Source organism: Sinohyriopsis cumingii, chromosome 8 (assembly GCF_028554795.1).
Source record: "Sinohyriopsis cumingii isolate HCF-2022 chromosome 8, ASM2855479v2, whole genome shotgun sequence".
Classification (NCBI taxonomy): Eukaryota; Metazoa; Mollusca; class Bivalvia; order Unionida; family Unionidae; genus Sinohyriopsis; species Sinohyriopsis cumingii.
The window spans coordinates 100,391,548-100,410,590 of record NC_142968.1 but is presented as its reverse complement, the minus strand read 5'-3'; the positions used below and the strand labels follow the sequence as shown (position 1 = coordinate 100,410,590).

Genomic DNA, 19,043 nt, shown 5'->3' with positions numbered 1-19,043 from the left:
ACTGCATTATGACCTTTTGACCAGGATTTCTCAACTGTGTGTTATAGATTATTTAGCACTATAGCAAAGAGTGTTATGTTAGTAAGAGTACACTGAGTCCTTACATTATGGTAACTCTAGGAATCAATAAAGTAGAATGTACAGCATATGCAACAGATACTACTGGAAGAACCTTTGGTGATTTTTTTCTTCATTTCTGGGGAGTTTGCAAAATATAGCCTGTTTGCTGTCCCTTTCCTTGTCATGGAAGCCACTTTGTTTTCAAATGTTTAGTGCCAAACCCTATAACCTGACTTAAATTTATATATGTTTTTTATGTGCCATACTGATATAAATTTTATCTAAGTTTTCTTAATAAAAATCACAATTAAGTGTATAATAATTTTTTGGTATGTGGAACTAGGTATGGCTATTATGTTTACATGTGTAAATGAGATTGTTTTGTGTTAACTCTGTATACAGTTTACAAAATCTGCCTTCTGTTTAAATGATAAATAAAGTGCATAATTAAAGGACTGGTCTTATTCAAAATGGCTGAAAATAAGAATGGCAAATGATCTCAAATTACTGTTTGGAAGTATGGTCAAATCTGTCAATAGCAGCCACCTCTGTGAAAAGTAGCCTTTGTACAGAGGTGACCTCACTACATAGGTTTGCCTTTTAAAATTGGTTTTTGAACAATACTGTGCACTGAATAGGGATGTTACTTTATCTTCTCAAAGAGGAACTTTTTTCTTCAGAGATAGATTTTAATTCACAGACAAATAGATAAAGATATTGAACATGACCTGTAACAGATGAACTTCCATTGTAGCTGCAATAACACAACTATCCAACAAATGAATTGTTTTGACCCGAATGATAAAAACTTTCAGATTTGACATATTGATACCTTTGAGTTACACTATTAGCATAAATGGAGTAAATATGAGTGAGATAAGAAATGATTGCACATAAATTCACATGATATTCCTTTAAACATTGCCTTCTTCCTGAAGCAAACATTTGATTTGCATATACTGTGTAGTGACTGGAGGCACATTCTGACCACTTGCGGTAGGGAGAAACCATTGTTTTGTTGTGAAACACCTGGTTGCTGACTTTGGACAACAGGTAACCATTATATAAAGGACATTTATATCAGGAATTTGCCATGGGTGGAATTAGAATGACCATTGTGAATAGGTAACTCTGTAAAGATGACCATTAATACAGGTTTTACTGTGTTGATGCAAGCAGCAAGCAGAAAGCTAAATAGAACACTGGCTACTTATGCTGAGGGTATCATTGGTGCAATGACAACCATTTGAAACACATACACGTCTTGTAAAATTGAGCATGTTCTGTGGTCAAAAAGTACTCACCCAACAGCCAATTACTGCATTTAAGTCACACCATAGTATGTTAAAATTGAAGAGGCAGCGATGTATTGAAAAACTATCCATCATGAACTCATGTTTTCTCTAGTTAGTATAGTTCATGGGGAAGGATTCAAAAGTACTTTGTAGAATTAAATCTTTTGTACAGACTGCAAGGAAAATGAAAAGTTCCAAATATGATCCTGTCTGCTGTGCAGTTATACTATTAGTAACTTTTGACATCACCCCTCTGCTAGGCACAAGAGCCAAGCAGCTGACTATGACTGAGAAAAATATTATGCTGAAATTCATTTATTCAAGCTGTTCATGAATGTTGAAAGAGAAGATTAAGAAAGTGTCTCATTGTTTGGACGAGTTCAATTATATAGTTTATTGATGCATATTAAGGAGGTGATCTTGCATCTGATTTGATGCACTTGATGCCGACCCTAGGACACTCCCCTTCCCCTCATACAATTTTTTAAATTTTTTTCTTCCTGCAATTCATTTGTGCATCTAATTTAGCAAGTTTAGCCCAGTACTTGATGTGCTTAGTACATTATATATAACAACCGTTATCATGTATATAATGTTTAAAAATATTTTTTAAAAACTTCCAGACTAGTGCCTACCCTAATTGTAAAACCAGTGCAGTAGGATTTTTTGGAGGTTGGGTTGGACTAAAACCCATATTTCTGATCATGTTTTCATCACGCTCAAAAAAATAAGCTTATCTAATCAAGATCTTAAATAGATTGAGATATACATAGTAATGAGATAACCTTGCATTTGATTTGGTTCCGTTGTTGATTAGCCTTGGACTATATGCTTATACATGTATTATCCAGATCTTGGATAGATTTAGTAACAAGTGAGAGCCTTGGATGTTAATGAGGTGGTCTTGCATCTGATTGGCTGAAATCTCTACCACCCTGGAGGTCATATATCTAATTAATTTTGATCACTCTCTGAACATATGCTTATACATGTATCATCAGGATGTTGTACAGGTTTGATCATGAGTGAGCTGCAACCATGTTAATGAGCTAATCTTCTATGGATTGAAGTCAGGTACTTTGTAGACTTAGGTAGATTTTTGCATATCTGACATCCAGTATGGCCGCCACATTGCCGATCTTGAAAATGTTGTTAAAGGTAGCCATCCAGAATGGATGGTAGTATTGGCATGGCATTTTCTTTAAAAATCTTGATGATATATTGTTGGTCATACACAATATTTCAAGTTCTAATAAAAATGGTGTTCATCTGACCATCAGCATGGCACTTTAATAACCATATCTAAAATCATGTGATCCTACTGTTAATATGTGTACTGCTACTACTCTTGCATGAACATTGGCTCTGACATAAGGTTTTCATCAAAATGTTTTTCTTTAAAATGCTTTTTTTCACTGGTGGTGAATCTGAAATGGTGCATTTCGTATCCCAAATAACTTCTTCTTTCTTTGCATATCATTTTTCATACTCTAAAACAAATTATGATTTTGTGTCCAAAACATTAAATGAATTATGGCTATCCTGTATAATGTTTTGAATTTTAGATTTATTGTTAAAATCTTTGTCCTATATGTACTTCATTAGTTTGCAAGTTCTTTGGAGGATTTGCCACAAATATATTGCTTGGTACATTTAATATTAGAAGGACAAGATGTGATTGGCTGCCCCCCCCCCCCCCCCACATTAAGCTGCTGTCCAGAGACATTTATAACACTGAGATTTTCTGCAACCTGCCAGATAAAAACACAAATCACTGTGACAGTACGAAGAAAAATGGTTCTGCACAACAACAAAAAACAGTACTACATCATGTACCGTGACCAAACTTTGATAATGGCTTATGCTCGGGGTAATTAAGAAACCCATTGAGTTGGGGGTCAGAAGGTTAGAGGCTACCTTCTCAGTGAGAATTGTTATCCATGCAATTGCACTAGTTTGAATGATAGACCCACTCTGTGGATGGCTTGCACTTGGGATAATGAGATAGCCTATTCAGTTTGGACCATAAGGTCGTGGTCAGGAACACTGACTGAGGTAACACTGATTTGCGTAGAAGAAAAAAATTTCAGTTCAAGGCAATTTTCCATTGAAGTTTGTGGATGTCTGACAAGTTAGGTAAGAAAGAAACCTGTTGATGATGAGGTATGGAAGAGACTGACTGATTTGGGGACAAAAGGGCAAAGGTCATGGACATTGTGTCTCAAAGAAAAATGTATTTTGCACATTCACTTTTCTTCTAGAGTATGTTTCTTGTCCAAATTTTGTTTTGGATGGTTTGCACTGGTGGTTACGAAATAATCTTTAGATTCTGGTGTCTAAAAGTTCAGAGGTCGCAGTTATGGTAAAGCTAATAAAATATAATGGTTTCTTCATGGTAACTTTAGTTCAAGACTGCATACCTTGTCATTGGGACCCATTCTTTAAGACAGTTTGGAAACTGGAAACATGTTTTTATTGCAGACCTAATTTAAAATTGATCATTTTAACATCCAGTCCCAACACACATGTATACACTGGTTATTTATCAATGAGTCATCACTCATGGTCTGTGATATATCATGTCATCCTGGAATAGCATCATTAAAAAATACAGGTTAGAAATAGCTGAAAATGTCACTACAGGTAATTGAAAATGTTGTGCATTCAGAAGATTAAACCAAAACTTATCCTTTAGCTCTTATAACAGGGATTAGCTCTTGATTAACTAATGCCTAACATAGTTTCAATGGCAGGCTTACCAGTCTGATCACTTAGTTAAGTGTGAATGTTCTCTAATTACACTCATTCAGTTTAAGAGTAATATTTTCTAATTACATGCATGGACATTTTTACTATATTCTTAAAAGTCATATGTCAATCACTGATCTATTTTTTTTATATTTCAAAGAAGAAATGCATATTTTAAAGAAATAACAATGCATATTAGTGAGTGGCGTGTTAGTCACTTTCAAGCTACATCACCTAATTTAGTGTAAACTGCAGGATAGAAATTTTAGCAAACTCGATTGATTTCTTATTAATATGATAAGCATATGCAGAAAGGATAATGTTTTTGCTACTCTCCATGGGATACCTGTGGAGATAAAAATCTAAACTGTTCTGAAATTAATAACAGACAATAAAAAAAAAAAATTGACTAAAATTTCTTGATGCAGTAATTTCAAGTATAGACATATCTGTTGTGTCCTCTGTGTCAAGGCCTGAGGTGGATCATCGTTCGCATATTTTACTTCACATGTAGTGTGAGTGTGAACAGTTCATCTGTAAATTACAGCTTGATATTACAGAGCCCATAACTAACAATCCTGAAGGGACCAGCATTTTTTTTTTCATTACAGCCAAATAATGTTATGACATTATAATACATATATTGCATAAAAACATGGTCCACATATAGTTCTTTGATGTTTTTGAAATTTTACTGAATACAACTTCATTGTACCAGAACTGAATGTTTGTTAAGATTGCTCCAACATTTTATATCCAGTGGTTCAGTTTTGTGAGTGTAACGCCAGTTTTCAATACATGATATACATGGTGAACAGTATATTTGGTGTTGGAAGAACCACAAATTCAATCAAAGCTACTGGCAGGCTTTGCTATTACAAAACAAAGTATTGCTATGTGAAATGCTGGCTTGGCCAACATAGGTATGTAACCTATGTTGGCCAAGCCAGCATTTCACATGGCAATACTTTGTTTTGTAATAGCAAAGCTTGTCTGTACAGTATTGTATGACAGGATTTTGCTGTTATATATGTACTATATTGAATGAAAGAAGTTTGCTGTTTAAAGTATTCTGATTAATGTTTTTTTTTCTCTTTTGTTGTACCAGATGAATTTTTACCCCCATCTTTTGAGCCAAAGTCACTCATGTTCCCGAAGCATATACGATCAGATATGGATGATAAGTTCAAAGAGCTAGCTGACAAAATTTTAAACCGCAGTCTACAAGGCCAGCAATATTTTCAAAAAGAAGTGACAGCTCCATATGAGGTTCCTGAATACCCAATAGAGGAGCGGGAAAGCAGGTCATATTTTGAGAGACAGCTAAGCAGCAGGTAATGATTGGCTCCAATAAGAAATTTCAAATCATTGGTTGTGGGTATAAATAAACCATTACAAAAATTCTAGCTTTTATATTGTTGATGTAGTTGAAGACAATGATCTGCTAACACAAGTGGGCATAAAAAGAAAAGTTAATGAAGTTTTGAAAAACAAATTTAATGATGAATCTGTTTCAAAGAAGAGTTGTGAGTATGATGCAGCAAAACATGCAAAAAAGTTCCATATGGAGTTATGAGTATCGATAGCTAGCATACTCCCATAGACCAAGGACTGTCAGTTATATAAAAAATATTATCATATCCCATGATCTGACCAAAGTTCGCTTGGACTGGGTTGCAGAGAGCATGCATGAAGATAGGAGAATGTCCTCATTAAAACCTTGGATGGTTACAGCTACTCAGCAATTTGTAGCTACTCCACTGGGAAAAAACTTTAGGCATTGACCAATTAATTTTCTGAATAAAGGGGAATTGTTGGTTGTTATTATTTGGAATAAATTTCTGGCATTCAGGTAGTTTCAAAGTAATATTCTGTCTTTGATTTATGCCACAAATAAAACCTCTTGTATCAATTAGATTAGTTTTTTTTCTTCAAAAATGAAAATACCTGACCTCCTCCCACAGTTTGAATGGTGAGTCCCATTGCAAACTTTCAAAAGAGTGAACTTGTGTGGTTAATGGTGTGATATTTTGTGGTCATAATTTGGGGCAAGGTCAAATCTCCCAAGGGCATGTTCAGTTTTCCAATAATTTTTATTTGATTGTATGGTCCTGATTTCACTCTGAATGCTAGATTTCTGATCTGATTTTAATCATACTTGGAATATGGGCTTATGTCTTCACCATCTTGAAAGAATTTGATAATGAGCAAGATCCATGCATATTAATGAGATTATTATGTACATGATTTCTGATGGCCTAGCGGTTAAAGCGTCCACCTCGGAAGCGGGAGGTCATGGGTTTGATCATTGGCCAAGTCATACCAAAGACTTTCAAAAATGGCACTAACAGCTGCCTCGCTAGGCGCTCAGCGTTAAGAGGTTTGTGTTAGTACTGGTTGGCCTGGTGTCAGGATAATGTGACTGGGTGGGAAATCATGCTACATGTCTGTGGCATGATGCCCCAGTGCTAGACATCACTATAAACTGCTGACATTGCAGCGATATGACTGAAATTTTTTTAAAGCTACGTTAAAATTCCTAATCACACAGACACAAATGTATCTGATTTGTTGAACTTGTTACCTATTTTTTTTTAAATGATTTTTAACAAACTTCTAATACAGGTGTGTATGATCATGTTCATACATCAGTTACATAAAGCACTGGATCCATGCATGAGATTGACCAAGCTTGTTACCACTTGAAATTTTTTCTAATACAATTTTGATCAAACTTGGTAAAATAGACTTAAGTCATTATGGTCTTGGATGAGTAGTTGTGAAAAAAATCCACACATATAATGAGGAGATTTTGCATCTGATTGGTTGAGCTTGTCAGGTACATCATCAAGATATATGATATGTTGTATTAACAGCAGGATCTTTGCATATGATCAGATAGTCTTAACATATGATGGATTGAGGTTTTGATAACTTTAAAGACTATTTCTGATCTAATTTTTATCAAACTTTGTTTATGTTTACTGTGAGCAAGACCAATGGATACTGAGGAGGTGATCTTGCATCTGATTTGCTGAGTTGTTTTTCAGCACTGTCAGGACTGTGTTTTTTGTAGGAGTTTGAATAAACTTGTTAAATAGGTCTGTGTCAGCAGGATCTTGGCTGATTATGATTATGAGTGCATCTCATGCATATTAATGACCTGACCTTGCATCTAATTGGATGAGTTTGTCAACAATCCTGCAACTATATTTCTGATCTAAATTTGATTAAACTTGTTAAATAGTCGTTTATTATTAAGGTGAGGATGAATTTGATCGTGAGCAAGATTGCATATTAGGGAGGTAATTTGTATCAGATTGGAAAAGCATTTTACCTCTTGGGGAAACCACTTCCAGTTTGAGAGTTTTGCTCCACTTTAAGCTTACTTTGTCATTGTCGTAGACAAATTCTAGAATAAGTGAGATTTGCACATATTAATGAGATACCTTGTATTTGATTGGTTGTTTTTGTTACTTTCTAGCTCAAGGGACTTTGCATCCAATTTCTATACAAATTTTTTCAAAGGATTTTAATGATCATGCTCTTGGATGACTAAAGCTATGAGCAAGAGATTGTGCATATTAATTATGCCTTATCTTTGGAAATAATTTTATCAGAATATAGTGAAATAGGTAGACTTGTGATATAAAGTTTGGGAGGTTATTCACATAGGTTGTGTTTTCAGAGGATAGCATTAGCCTGCTTTTGAAATCAGTTGTTAAGTTGAACAACATCAGGTCCACTTGGGCCTCTTCTTTTAAAGGACATCCAGCAGAAATTCGATTCATATATCAAAGTATACAATTTTCTTTGAAGCAGGTTTGTCTCATTCCATAAATGTTGAGGATTTCCTCAAACTTAAGGAAGTAGTTTCTTTCAAGAATAAAAAGGTTTCCATGTGTTGAATTTGAAAACTATAATGTAGGTTTTACGTCCTTTCCACAGTCTGTGCCTTTCACAGAAATATTGCCATTGTCTGAAGTATCATAAGCAGGATAATGTAAAATCTCATTTTCAGGAGACATTTCGAGTGAGTTTAGACTTTTTCAGTTGTCTCACCAGGACATAAGGCTATGTAAGCCTATTGTACGATATTTCATAAATTTTGTGTGATCCATCAATCATTTACAGTTATTTGCAACTTCTCAAAAAGTATTCAGTTTCAGAATTTGACATTTTACAGAAGATATCAAATCATTAAGACTTTTTTGTATTTGTACAGGTGATTCCATTTTACCTTCAAATGTAACCACTGTTACTAAAATAGAAACAACATGAAACAACAACTCCCAAACTGTTTAATAAAATTTTATCAAACTTGATAGAAATTGTCTTGTCCATACAAGTTTACCAGTTAAAGCAAGGGAAGTAACCTATGATGAGGGTTATTGAGAATCATAGGTTTGAGATTATTTGGTGTTACCCTCTTTCGGAAAAATTAAAACTGATTTTAAGATACAGTCTTTCAATACAAGTTGTATAACAAGACAGTACACTTATAGGAATTAAACAATATGTAATTTAAATATAAAGAAAATATATTTTAAAAAAAAGAAATTTAACAAGTAACTCTCAAAGTAGATATAATAAAATATGTGTAAGTTGGAAGAACAGTGGGGAGGGTGCAGTCTTGTGAATGAATTTGCTGTATTGTGTCCTTTGGCTTTATTGTCATCCCCCCAAAACTTGAAGGGGTTTCAACCAAAATTTCATTGCCAAACAGAAAGTAAGCAACACAACTCAGTACCTTAGAATGGTATTTTCATAATAAACCACCCATAAACTTTTAGATAATTCTCCACCCGTCCTGCTGATTCGCTCATGATGAGAGGTGGAATGATCTGGGTGAGATATCTCCATAACGTCATTGATACAACCACCAAATCAGGGAATCATTAGAACTACAATACTTATTGATACAGTCAGTGCTGGACAGTGGAGGTGTTGCCACCTTTCTCAAGAATGTTAGCTTGAAAGAGACTATTCATTATTCATGGTAGGAGGAGCATGGCAACTTATCATTCTTAACATAACAAAAGGGTGCTGGAGATGGGGCGGTCTTTGCACTGCCCTTGATGGACAGTCATTGGTGAGAGAAACTTGAAGTGTGCTAACTCTTCAAAGTGGAATCATAGCTTCAGTACTTTAGTGATATAACAAAACTTGAAAATGTGAGTTTTGACATTGTTTCTTGAAATAAATGCCTATCTTTTTAGGGAAAGAAAATTTAGTTTTGTTTTGAATCAGCGATAACTAGAATTTATCCACATTCACATATAAGAGCAGTGACATAATACACCATGTAATCACTGGTACACACTTATTGTGTATTGTTACCTCTTGCAGTGATCTGTTCAAAATTGATTATCTTGAATATTATGGTTATTTATAAAGAAAAGCAATTACCATAATTAAAAAAAGGCTGTTTATTGACCATTATTCCTAACACAATTATACAGTGGGTATTTACCACCACCACCAGTACCAACCACTACTCAACTCTCAACTTTTAAGATGTACCTCAGTAACTCATGCCCCTTTTTTGCTGTGATCAATGTTTTTGGACCCCAGATGTATGTGAGTTATCAAGGGAGAGGTGTACGTACATATAATCTAGAGAGAAGATATGTGACACCAACAATAACAATGTAACAATTACATGCTACAAACTTTTCTTTCCACTCCACAGTTTCAATATGTGTATAAATTTGTATTCACAAGCTAGTTTGTTAGTTGTCTTGGTGAGCAACATTGAGGTAATGTATTGTAAATTGTAGTTATGGCTGAGATGATGGCAGTAATTTAGATTTGTATTTTATGTAGAACCATGATACAGTAGTAAATTTAAATGTTAAGTCAATGTGTCATGCATAAATGTTTACTCTTCCCTTAATTTGGAAGAGGGAGGGAGAGCTCACCTCTTTTTCCAAGTCCAGGGTTAAGCACTCCACAAAAAATTCATGATCAACATGCTGGACCAGGGAATAGAAAAAATGTTTCCTCAGTTTTTTCCAAATTTGATTAGGTATTTGGTAACTTATTGTTACTTATTTGTAACTTATTGTTACAGTAAATATTTTTGCACTGTTAAGTATCTTAACCTATTGTTTTATTTAAGATTTGTGTACATCATCATGTATGAAAAGTATTTTTGTCATTTTTTTAATTTAAACATTATATACTGTTGTAATAGTTTTAACAGATTCTGTTGATAGGAATTGGATCCATAATTTTTGATGATCTCAAAAATGACCATTTGAATATTTTCATGCCAAACTTTGCTTAAAATGTTATTTTGAATATTATTTACTAACCAAATATATATTATTACATATTATGTCTCGTGGCAAAACAAAATGTTATGTTAAAATAATCACAGAGTTGTTTTAGACTTCTAATTTTTGCTTTACGTGTCATTGAGACAGTTCAATGGATATAATTAATGATTGTATTACAGTATAAGTCCATGAATGAGTCCCTTAGCGGTCAGCCGTTGATACTTTATTATAGTGAAATTGATTAAACATGCAAGCTATGTAAGTAGATATTTTATTTTATAATGAAGTGTAACATACTATTGAGTTTGCTAATTGTTTAATTTGGAAAAATATTGTTGAAAATTGTGTAATGCACACGAGTTTACACTGGGTTTGTCACCTGGTGATCATATGTTTAATGCAAAACTCTTGGCAGTTTTGACACATTTGTGGAAAGGATTAATTGTTAAATTTAGTTTTTTATGTAGAGGATTAAATTTAAGTCATTTTTGTTTAGTTTTCTTGCGTGGAAATCACAAACAGGATCAGATCTGAGGAAATTCCCAGAAATTAGATGACTTAGAAAGTTGCACAGCAACCTCATATTTTGTTGCCAGAAATATTCACATAATTTTTTTTTTTTTTGTTGCCAGATTAATAATTTTATTAACATGGTAATCAAATTGCAGACTGCATAATCCTTTTTTTTCTTCTTTTTCACCCAGTTTTGCATCTAAGATTTAACATAACTATGGCAATAGCAGTTACTTTTTTAAAAAGAATGTACTCCAGTTTGCAAAGGGGTAGATTATGCATAGACTCACTTGTAAGGCAATTCCAAATGCAAACAGTACAGTTCCAGACCTGACATTGTATAATGTGCTGACGTATCTGGTGGAGTGAGATTTTTGCATTATGAAATGGCAGAGCAGGTTTTATATTGTTCGCTTTTGGTCCCAACTTGTACGCGAGTCTTTGGTCCTCTCTTTATGATGTAGAATATGGTGTTTGTCTTTTGTTTGACTGTACAGTGCACTTGAAGAACATTTGACATATACATAAAATCGGCTGTTATTGTCTTGGATCCATGCACATGACACAACATAAAGTGATGTCTCTTTTTACTTAAAGGGCAGTTATGGATAAAATCAAAAAAATGTTAATTTCTCATGCTTTTTTGTGGAACACTGCCTATAGATTCAGTTTAAAACTTACTTTAGCTGAATTCTCAAAAGTTACAGTTAAGAGTAACGTATAGTTAGATAGTCCAGAATTACTACTGCCTCTGATTGAGAAGCCAGTCTAGAACAAGCCAACTAGCCATTCATGCAAAAGTATATTGATTGCACACTGATTTCAAGTAAAAATTACATTATTTTTTTGCAGTTTGCAGTATATGGTCATGAATTATGATTAAAACCAAAAAAAGGTTCATTGTTTTTATTTTTTCAATTTCTAAATGAAAGAAAATTGGAATTTACTGATTATGTACTGTCAGACCAAATGCAAACAGCACAGTTCCAGGCCTGACATTATACTGATTAATTATATACTGAAGAGCTTTGTGAGTAGGGCCCACTACTCATTTTAATTTTCCAAGTATATTACAAACAGTCAGTTGCCACAAATCCTTCAAAACGTGGGAAAAAAGGATTTAAATGTATCATTTAGGCAATCATTGAAGGAAAATGAGCAAGATAGAGAAGAAAAAAGAACATTTAAAATTAAGTTGCCCTTTTACACAAGATGCAAATTTTGAACCACAAAACACATTGCAAAGCTTTATGGTGGAGAAATTAGAGCAGCAAATATCAAGCAAATCATGGCAAAATTATATTAGTGGATAAGGGATTGTGTTTAAAGGAGGATGGGTTGTTGTGTACCATTGTAAGGAACTGACATCTTTTATCAAAATTGTAAATAATTTTGACTAAAAGTAGAACTTTGATGTTTTTGTTTCCTTAATGTGAATTGTATGATTTAAAAAGTAAAAAAGTAAAAAGTGGTCATGTTTCTGCATTTTCATATCTTTCCAGTACAAGCTTCATTTGTTTTTCTTTTGTTTCTCACACTCTATCAATAACCTTATTGACCATGCATGTAGCACATGTTATTTCAATTTCTTGAATTAACACAGGATCACAGTTCACTTCATGACTTATTGCAAATTTGCTAGGCTGTGATTCCTTTTTTTAGTGACTTCTCTGTTCTGATTACCACAAATACTTGCTTATAAGTTGAGTGAAACTGCAAACAACAAACATCCTGATCTACCATAGTGTAATGTGCAATCAGATCAGACTCTAGTTGTTTGGTCTATTGATTACATAACTGTTCTGACCCAGATCTGCCAGTACATTATATGAAGGCAGATCTGGGTCTTGCACTTTGTGGTTGGGCTCATCTCATAAATGAGTATATATGGTTTGCTTCACGTCAGCATACTGTATCAGGGATAGGTAATATCTGCACCAACTTTTGTAAGGATCTTACTTTTAAATGCAGTTATTCATAAATGATGCAGTATAAATTTATAATAATGTGGGGTTTTCAGGTATGGATGTTTGCAAAATAATATGTACAAACAAAATCCCCACATAATTGAACTTTAATGAATGAAGTACTCAATGGACATCCTGCTCTGGTGGCCTAGAGCATCCACCTAGGATGTGGGAGGTTGCAGGTTCGAACCTTGGCCAAGTCATACCAAAGACATAAAAATGGTACTAGCAGCTGCCTTGCTAGGTGCTCAGCATTACGAGGTTAGTGTTAGGGCTGGTCAGGCTGGTGTCAGGATAATGTGAGTTGGGTGGAACATGATGCTACATGTTTGCAGCATGATGTCCCTCTGCTAGACAGCACAATAAACTGCCACACAGCAGACATCGTAGTGATATGACTAAAAAAGTGTTAAAGCTATGAAATCACACACATATAATGGACACTGTTTAATAATAAGTTTTTCATTATCCATTTATTTGAAATGGTTTTTGTGTGTTGATTCAGCAAGTGATCACTGAAAAGTATCTAATTTTGATAACTTACTTTAAGGAGGAACATGTGCTATGATGTTGTACATCCGTCTTTCTATCTGTTTTTTTTTTTTTTTAAATTATTCTACACCATAACTTTAGTCCCAGATCACTTAGCTTTACCAAACTTTGTGAATGGCTTGCATTTGAGATAAAGAACCTGTTTGGGTTCTGAAGGTCAAAGGTCAGTGTCACTGTGACTCGAATAAAACATATACAATAACTCCAGTTCTAGTTATGACCTTAATTAAATATGTTTGATGACTTATGCTTGGAGGTAAGAAATAAACCCATTTGGTTTTTGTGTCAGAGGTCAAGGGCACTGTAGCTCGAAGAAGAAAAATGGTTTATGCATGATATGGTAAGCTTATTTCAAAATCATGTATCATTCTTAAATTTGTGGATGGCATACATGTGGGTTAAGAGACAAACCTTTTGATTTTCAGTGTCCAAGGGTCAGTCACAGTAAGAACAAATGGTTTCCACTCTTTAAGATTAGTTCTGCACTACTTGCAGTGACTGGCTTTTGTAAAGGCTTGCAAATAGGGTAAGAAAAGGGATGTATCAATTTGAGGGTGTATCAACAGATAAAAAGTCAAAGTCCCTGTGATACAACACTGGAAAAAGGTTTCCCTAACATATATTGAATTATGCACCAAATGTTGACACTAAACTTTGAGAATAACATGTTGATAAGAAGAGGAAATAAGTTATAGGTTTTGTGTTAGACACGGTCACAATGACAGATAAAGGCAACAGATTTTTGACCATACTATTCATGTACCAGAAGAGTTTATATATAGCGTTTGTCTGGCATCCATCTGTACAAGTTTGTTACAGCTTCTCCTAAACTAGTGGCAGAATTAACACAAAACATTACACATATTCATTCTAAGGTCTAGTTGATCTTAAATGAATGGAGTGTCCCTTAGATAGCCAGTGTGGCTTCCACGATGGCCATCTTGAAAGTCTTATAATTACTTCTGCTGATTGAAATGGTCATATTGCCATGGAGTGTTCAGTAAAAGATGCATTTTTGATGTCTAGTTTGCAAAATATGAAATTGATGCTAATCTGACATAATGTATTGGCACCACATATACCATCACCAAAATCTTGTTATTGCTACTCCCCCTGATGAGATGGTCATATTGACATGGGTTTCAAATAAAAGCCGTCATTTGATCTCTTGATGGTACTCATTTAAAATGATTCTCTCAGAAATCCAATTTGGATACCTAAGCAACCAGACTGAAAGTCTTGTTAATGCAATCCTCTTGAATGGTTGGGCATATGAACTGGACTTTCACCAAAAAAATGTATAAAGTCTAGTTTGTTTTAAATGAAATGGTACCTTTCAAACATCCAATATGGCTGGCATGGTATCCATCTTGAAAATGTTATCTTCACACCTCTTGAATCATTGGTGATATTGACATGAGGTTTTCTCTAAATGACTTGTGAACCAGTGGTGATATTGACATGAAGCTTTTCACTAAATGACTTGTGAACCAACGGTGATATTGACATGAGGTTTTCACTAAATGACTTGTGACACATTGGTGATAATGACGTGGGGTTTTCACTGAATGACTTGTGAACCAGTGGTGGTATTGACATGGGTTTTTCACAAAATGACTTGTGATCCTCCGTGAAAATAATACAATTTAGATGTAATCTTGGGCATTCATTACGATCACCATGGCAGCCATTTTGAAAATCTTGTTACTACTTATCCTGAACAGAAATGTCATATAAACATGGGCTTTTCACTAAAGGAGTTGATATAATGTCAAGTTGATCCTAAATTAAGATGGTATTGATCTGACATCTGATATGCTATTAAAAAGTTTGTGATTGTGTTAGTCTTATTAACATGGGGTTTTCACTGAAATACTTCTTATGTTGTCTAATTGTTTCTAGAGGAAAATGGTGTCCCTAGGTCATCTGGCTTGACCAGTATGGTGGACATTTTGAAACTTTTATCTCTGCTCCTGAAAGAATGGTTGTATCTACATGATATCTACTTGGCACTAACTAAAACTGATATGACTGCCAACATGGCTACCAAATCTTGTTATTGCTACTACATTTTAAGAGATGACATAAATACGTGTAGTCTAAGCCAAATTACTTTTTATCATGTCTGGAGGGTCCTAAATGATGATCTGACATGTAATATGAATTGTTGTTGTTGTAGGGTTTAATGCCATTTTTCAGCACACAATAGACTATACATGGCGGCCAGTATTAATAGTGGAGGAAGAACCCAGAAAACCCCGGAAATAACCACCAACCCACGAGAAGCTACAGGCAAGCTTTCTCACATACCCACATTAGCTGAATCTGAGACTCGAACCCATGCAGATGGCAGTGATCCATAATGGAGAGTGCTTTAGACCACTTGGCCACTCAGGGCTCCTAATAATATGAATAGCATGTTGGCCATCTTATAAAACTTGTAATGGCAACTCCTTCTAAACTGATGGCTGTAGCGACATGGGGTTCTTAACTAAAAGATGCCTTACAGAGTCTAGTTGTTTTAAAATTTAAAAAATATGTTAATCTGGCATCAAATATGGCTGTTATTGTGGCCAACTTTAAAGACTTGCTATGGCTGCTTCTTATTTGTGGATAGTCACTGTGAAATGGGGCTTTGACTAAAAGACTTCTTACATATAGTTGATTCTAAATGAAAATAGTGCCAATCAGACTGCTATCCTGCAAACATTAACTTTTACATAAGAAAATGGTTTTGTTACCAAACTTAGTAACATGGAGTTTTTCAGGATGTTAGAGATGGTTTGAGTGCTCAGCTTTTTGACAATAATGGACTTATCTGAAATTGCTGGAAATCCTTTTCTGCAATTGAGCATTAGTCCTTATGAGGGACTCATATGACATAACAATTTGTGTTCTGCAACTTTTTTCACAAAATAATTTATTTGCCTTTTGGGCAAAGAATGAATCCAATGCTTATAGGGTCTAAAAAATCAAAGTCAAGGACACTTGGATTCATGTTTCAGTCCTGTCCAGATTCCTCCATGCCCTGGTCATGCTTGCATACAGATTTTTTAAACATGGGGTGAGTGTTGGTGTGCACAATATTTTTTATTGAAAGTCTCTTTTTTATATTTATTTTTATTTTCTATCTCTCCCTTCACATCCCAATATTAACTGTACCATGAATTTCATAACCATATACTAACATGTCAGTGTGTCTTTTGACAGGTCACATCACAGCCCTGTTTCAGAAATATCCCCGTGAGTGCCTCATTCACCATTTTCTGCATGATAACCAATATAACGGTGCATGATCTCCTAGAAATTAGGGATGGAAAAATCCTTGAATTTTCTGCTTGCCAGGAATAAAGATTGCTATTGAATTGCCAGTAAATGCACCCCCCCCCCCAACTCAAATAACTATCTATCTATATATATTAAAGTTGTACACAAAATTTTTAACTTGCTCCTGGCTTCCTGAATAAAGGACTTTCCAGCCCTTAGATGATAACATTGAAGTATTTTCTATTTATAGAAATGTACCTTTTTGTGGTTTTGAGACATATCCTGCTTCTTGTTGTTGTGGGTTTAATGCCATTTTTTTCAGCACACAGTAGGCAATACATGGCAGCCAGTATAACTGGTGGAAGAAGAATCTGAGAAAACCCTGGTCAGAACTATCAACCCAAATTGGCCAAGTCCTAGACTTGAAACCACATGAACAGAGGTGAGATAGTAGTAATTGGTAATGGTGAGCATTGTAGACCACTCAGCCACCCAGAGTTCCGATATTCAGCATGACAGTTATTTTGTTTATGAAATACTTTAATACACTGTTTTAGTTTTGATCCTTCAAATGGCATAGTTGAAGGTATGAAGTAATGCAGCAAATTTCTTGCAATTACTGTGATAATAAGGTCAGGCAAATTGTGCCCATAGCCTGGAGGCTACCAAATCAGTTGTGCCTGTACCAGAATATATAAGTATGCTTGTGCCCATAGCCTGGAGGCTACCAAATCAGTTGTGCATGTACCAGAATATATAAGTATGCTTGTATTCTCATGTCGTTCTTGACTTGGTTATATACAAAAACCCAAAAACAATACAGTCAAAAAACCACAAAAATGACTACCTATGAATAAAATGTACTTCATATCAGTTGTACATGTACGGGTATATATGTATGCTTTTATTCTCATCTCTTTCCCATCTCTCTCTCTCTCTCTCTCCGAATCAAACAAAACAGATCTCAGAGCTCCAGATAAATTGCATATTTGTGTAAATATGCATACAATTTAGGCAGTCAAATACAAAATGCAACAAAGTTTGTTGGAAGACGAATATGCAATTGTATTATAATCTGGGACAGAAACGGCAATCCATTGTGTACAGAGCATTGACTGGACAACAGTATAGGGTATGAAGAAGCAGACGCATCAAGTTGCTGATTATTTTCTTCAAGAAATGTGAGACAGTTTTTAATGTTCACGGTGATTAGATTTTGGATTTTTAAAAAGAGTTGTTTGTGTAAAAAAATTTGACTTTGTGTTTTATGGATTCTACATTATTTACCTTGGTTTTGTATGCTATTTTATACCTAACTTAACTTGGCACTATATAGCCCAAATTGTACTGATGTGCAATTCAACTTTATTCATACATGCATTCATATATTGGTTGGGTGTAAGGTGATATCCTGAATCTGTCCCCCTGTTCGGTTTTAATTGCATTCCTTCTGAAAGGAAGTTATCCCAGATTTGCATGCATTCCTCCTGAATTGAAGTTATCCCAGATTTGCATGCATTCCTCCTGAAAGGAAGTTATCCCAGATTCATATAAAAGTTGTTCTTGATGACGATCTGCATAATTTTTGTGCCTGCCCTTTGAAACTCTTTTGAGTGGGTCAAATGTTGAAAATGCAAATATGGCAATTACAACGATATTTTCAATCTCTTTTTACCATCCTTTTTAGTAAATGTGTTCATAAGAGGAGGGCACATTTTTAATAGCATATTTCTCCAATGACAAGACCTTGGAGCCAGCCCTACATTATCTGCAAAATGTGGGGGATGGGCTTCCTCTCAGACATGGCCATATCATATTAGAGTCACATGATTTAAAACAGGGTGAATGCACCTCACTCCCTATTAAGTTGTAGCAGTAATAGCAAAGACAGAGCCATTCCTTTCAACTATGTTTTTTTTAAATTTATCTTTCAGGGGAAATATCTTAATGACAAAAACATTTATAAAGCATACCATTTTTTCTTTACAGAAAAACCCTTTCATTTTCCCATTCCATACTCAGGAAAGTAGTATCCGATCCTTGTGGTTCGTGGTAGAATCCATACATAGTTGCAGATCAAGGAATCCATTTTAGTTTGAGAATATGCATTTGAAACAGTAATCAAACATTTATAAATAGTCTTAGTTCTTTTATATTTTATATTATTTGGAATTGGCAAACATTGGGATGTAATTTTTTGTGTTGATAATGTTTGATGAAGATTTTAGCTCAGTTGGAACAGGATAGGATTGTAACCATGGTGTTTCTAAAGTCATTATACCATTTGGTTATCACTTTGATATTTAAGATGCAATGGAAACAGTGATGATGTTGCAGTTGATAATCAGGTTCTTTAATGT

The 19,043-nt window shown here is 34.6% G+C and overlaps 1 protein-coding gene across 10 annotated transcripts in view; it reads left to right on the top strand.

Moving 5' to 3' along the window:
• Nucleotides 1-19,043, top strand: part of LOC149794237 (AMP deaminase 2-like) — a 126,584-nt gene that overhangs the window by 3,915 nt on the left and 103,626 nt on the right. For 6 of the 10 annotated variants that reach the window (XM_089968363.1, XM_089968361.1, XM_089968359.1 and 3 more), the window contains exons 2-3: nucleotides 5,212-5,437; nucleotides 16,627-16,659. In XM_089968363.1, the coding sequence (XP_089824489.1) occupies nucleotides 5,212-5,437; nucleotides 16,627-16,659 (259 nt within the window). The remainder of the gene's footprint in view (nucleotides 1-5,211; nucleotides 5,438-16,626; nucleotides 16,660-19,043) is intronic. The other 4 variants (XM_089968365.1, XM_089968364.1, XM_089968362.1 and 1 more) reach the window with 1 other exon arrangement.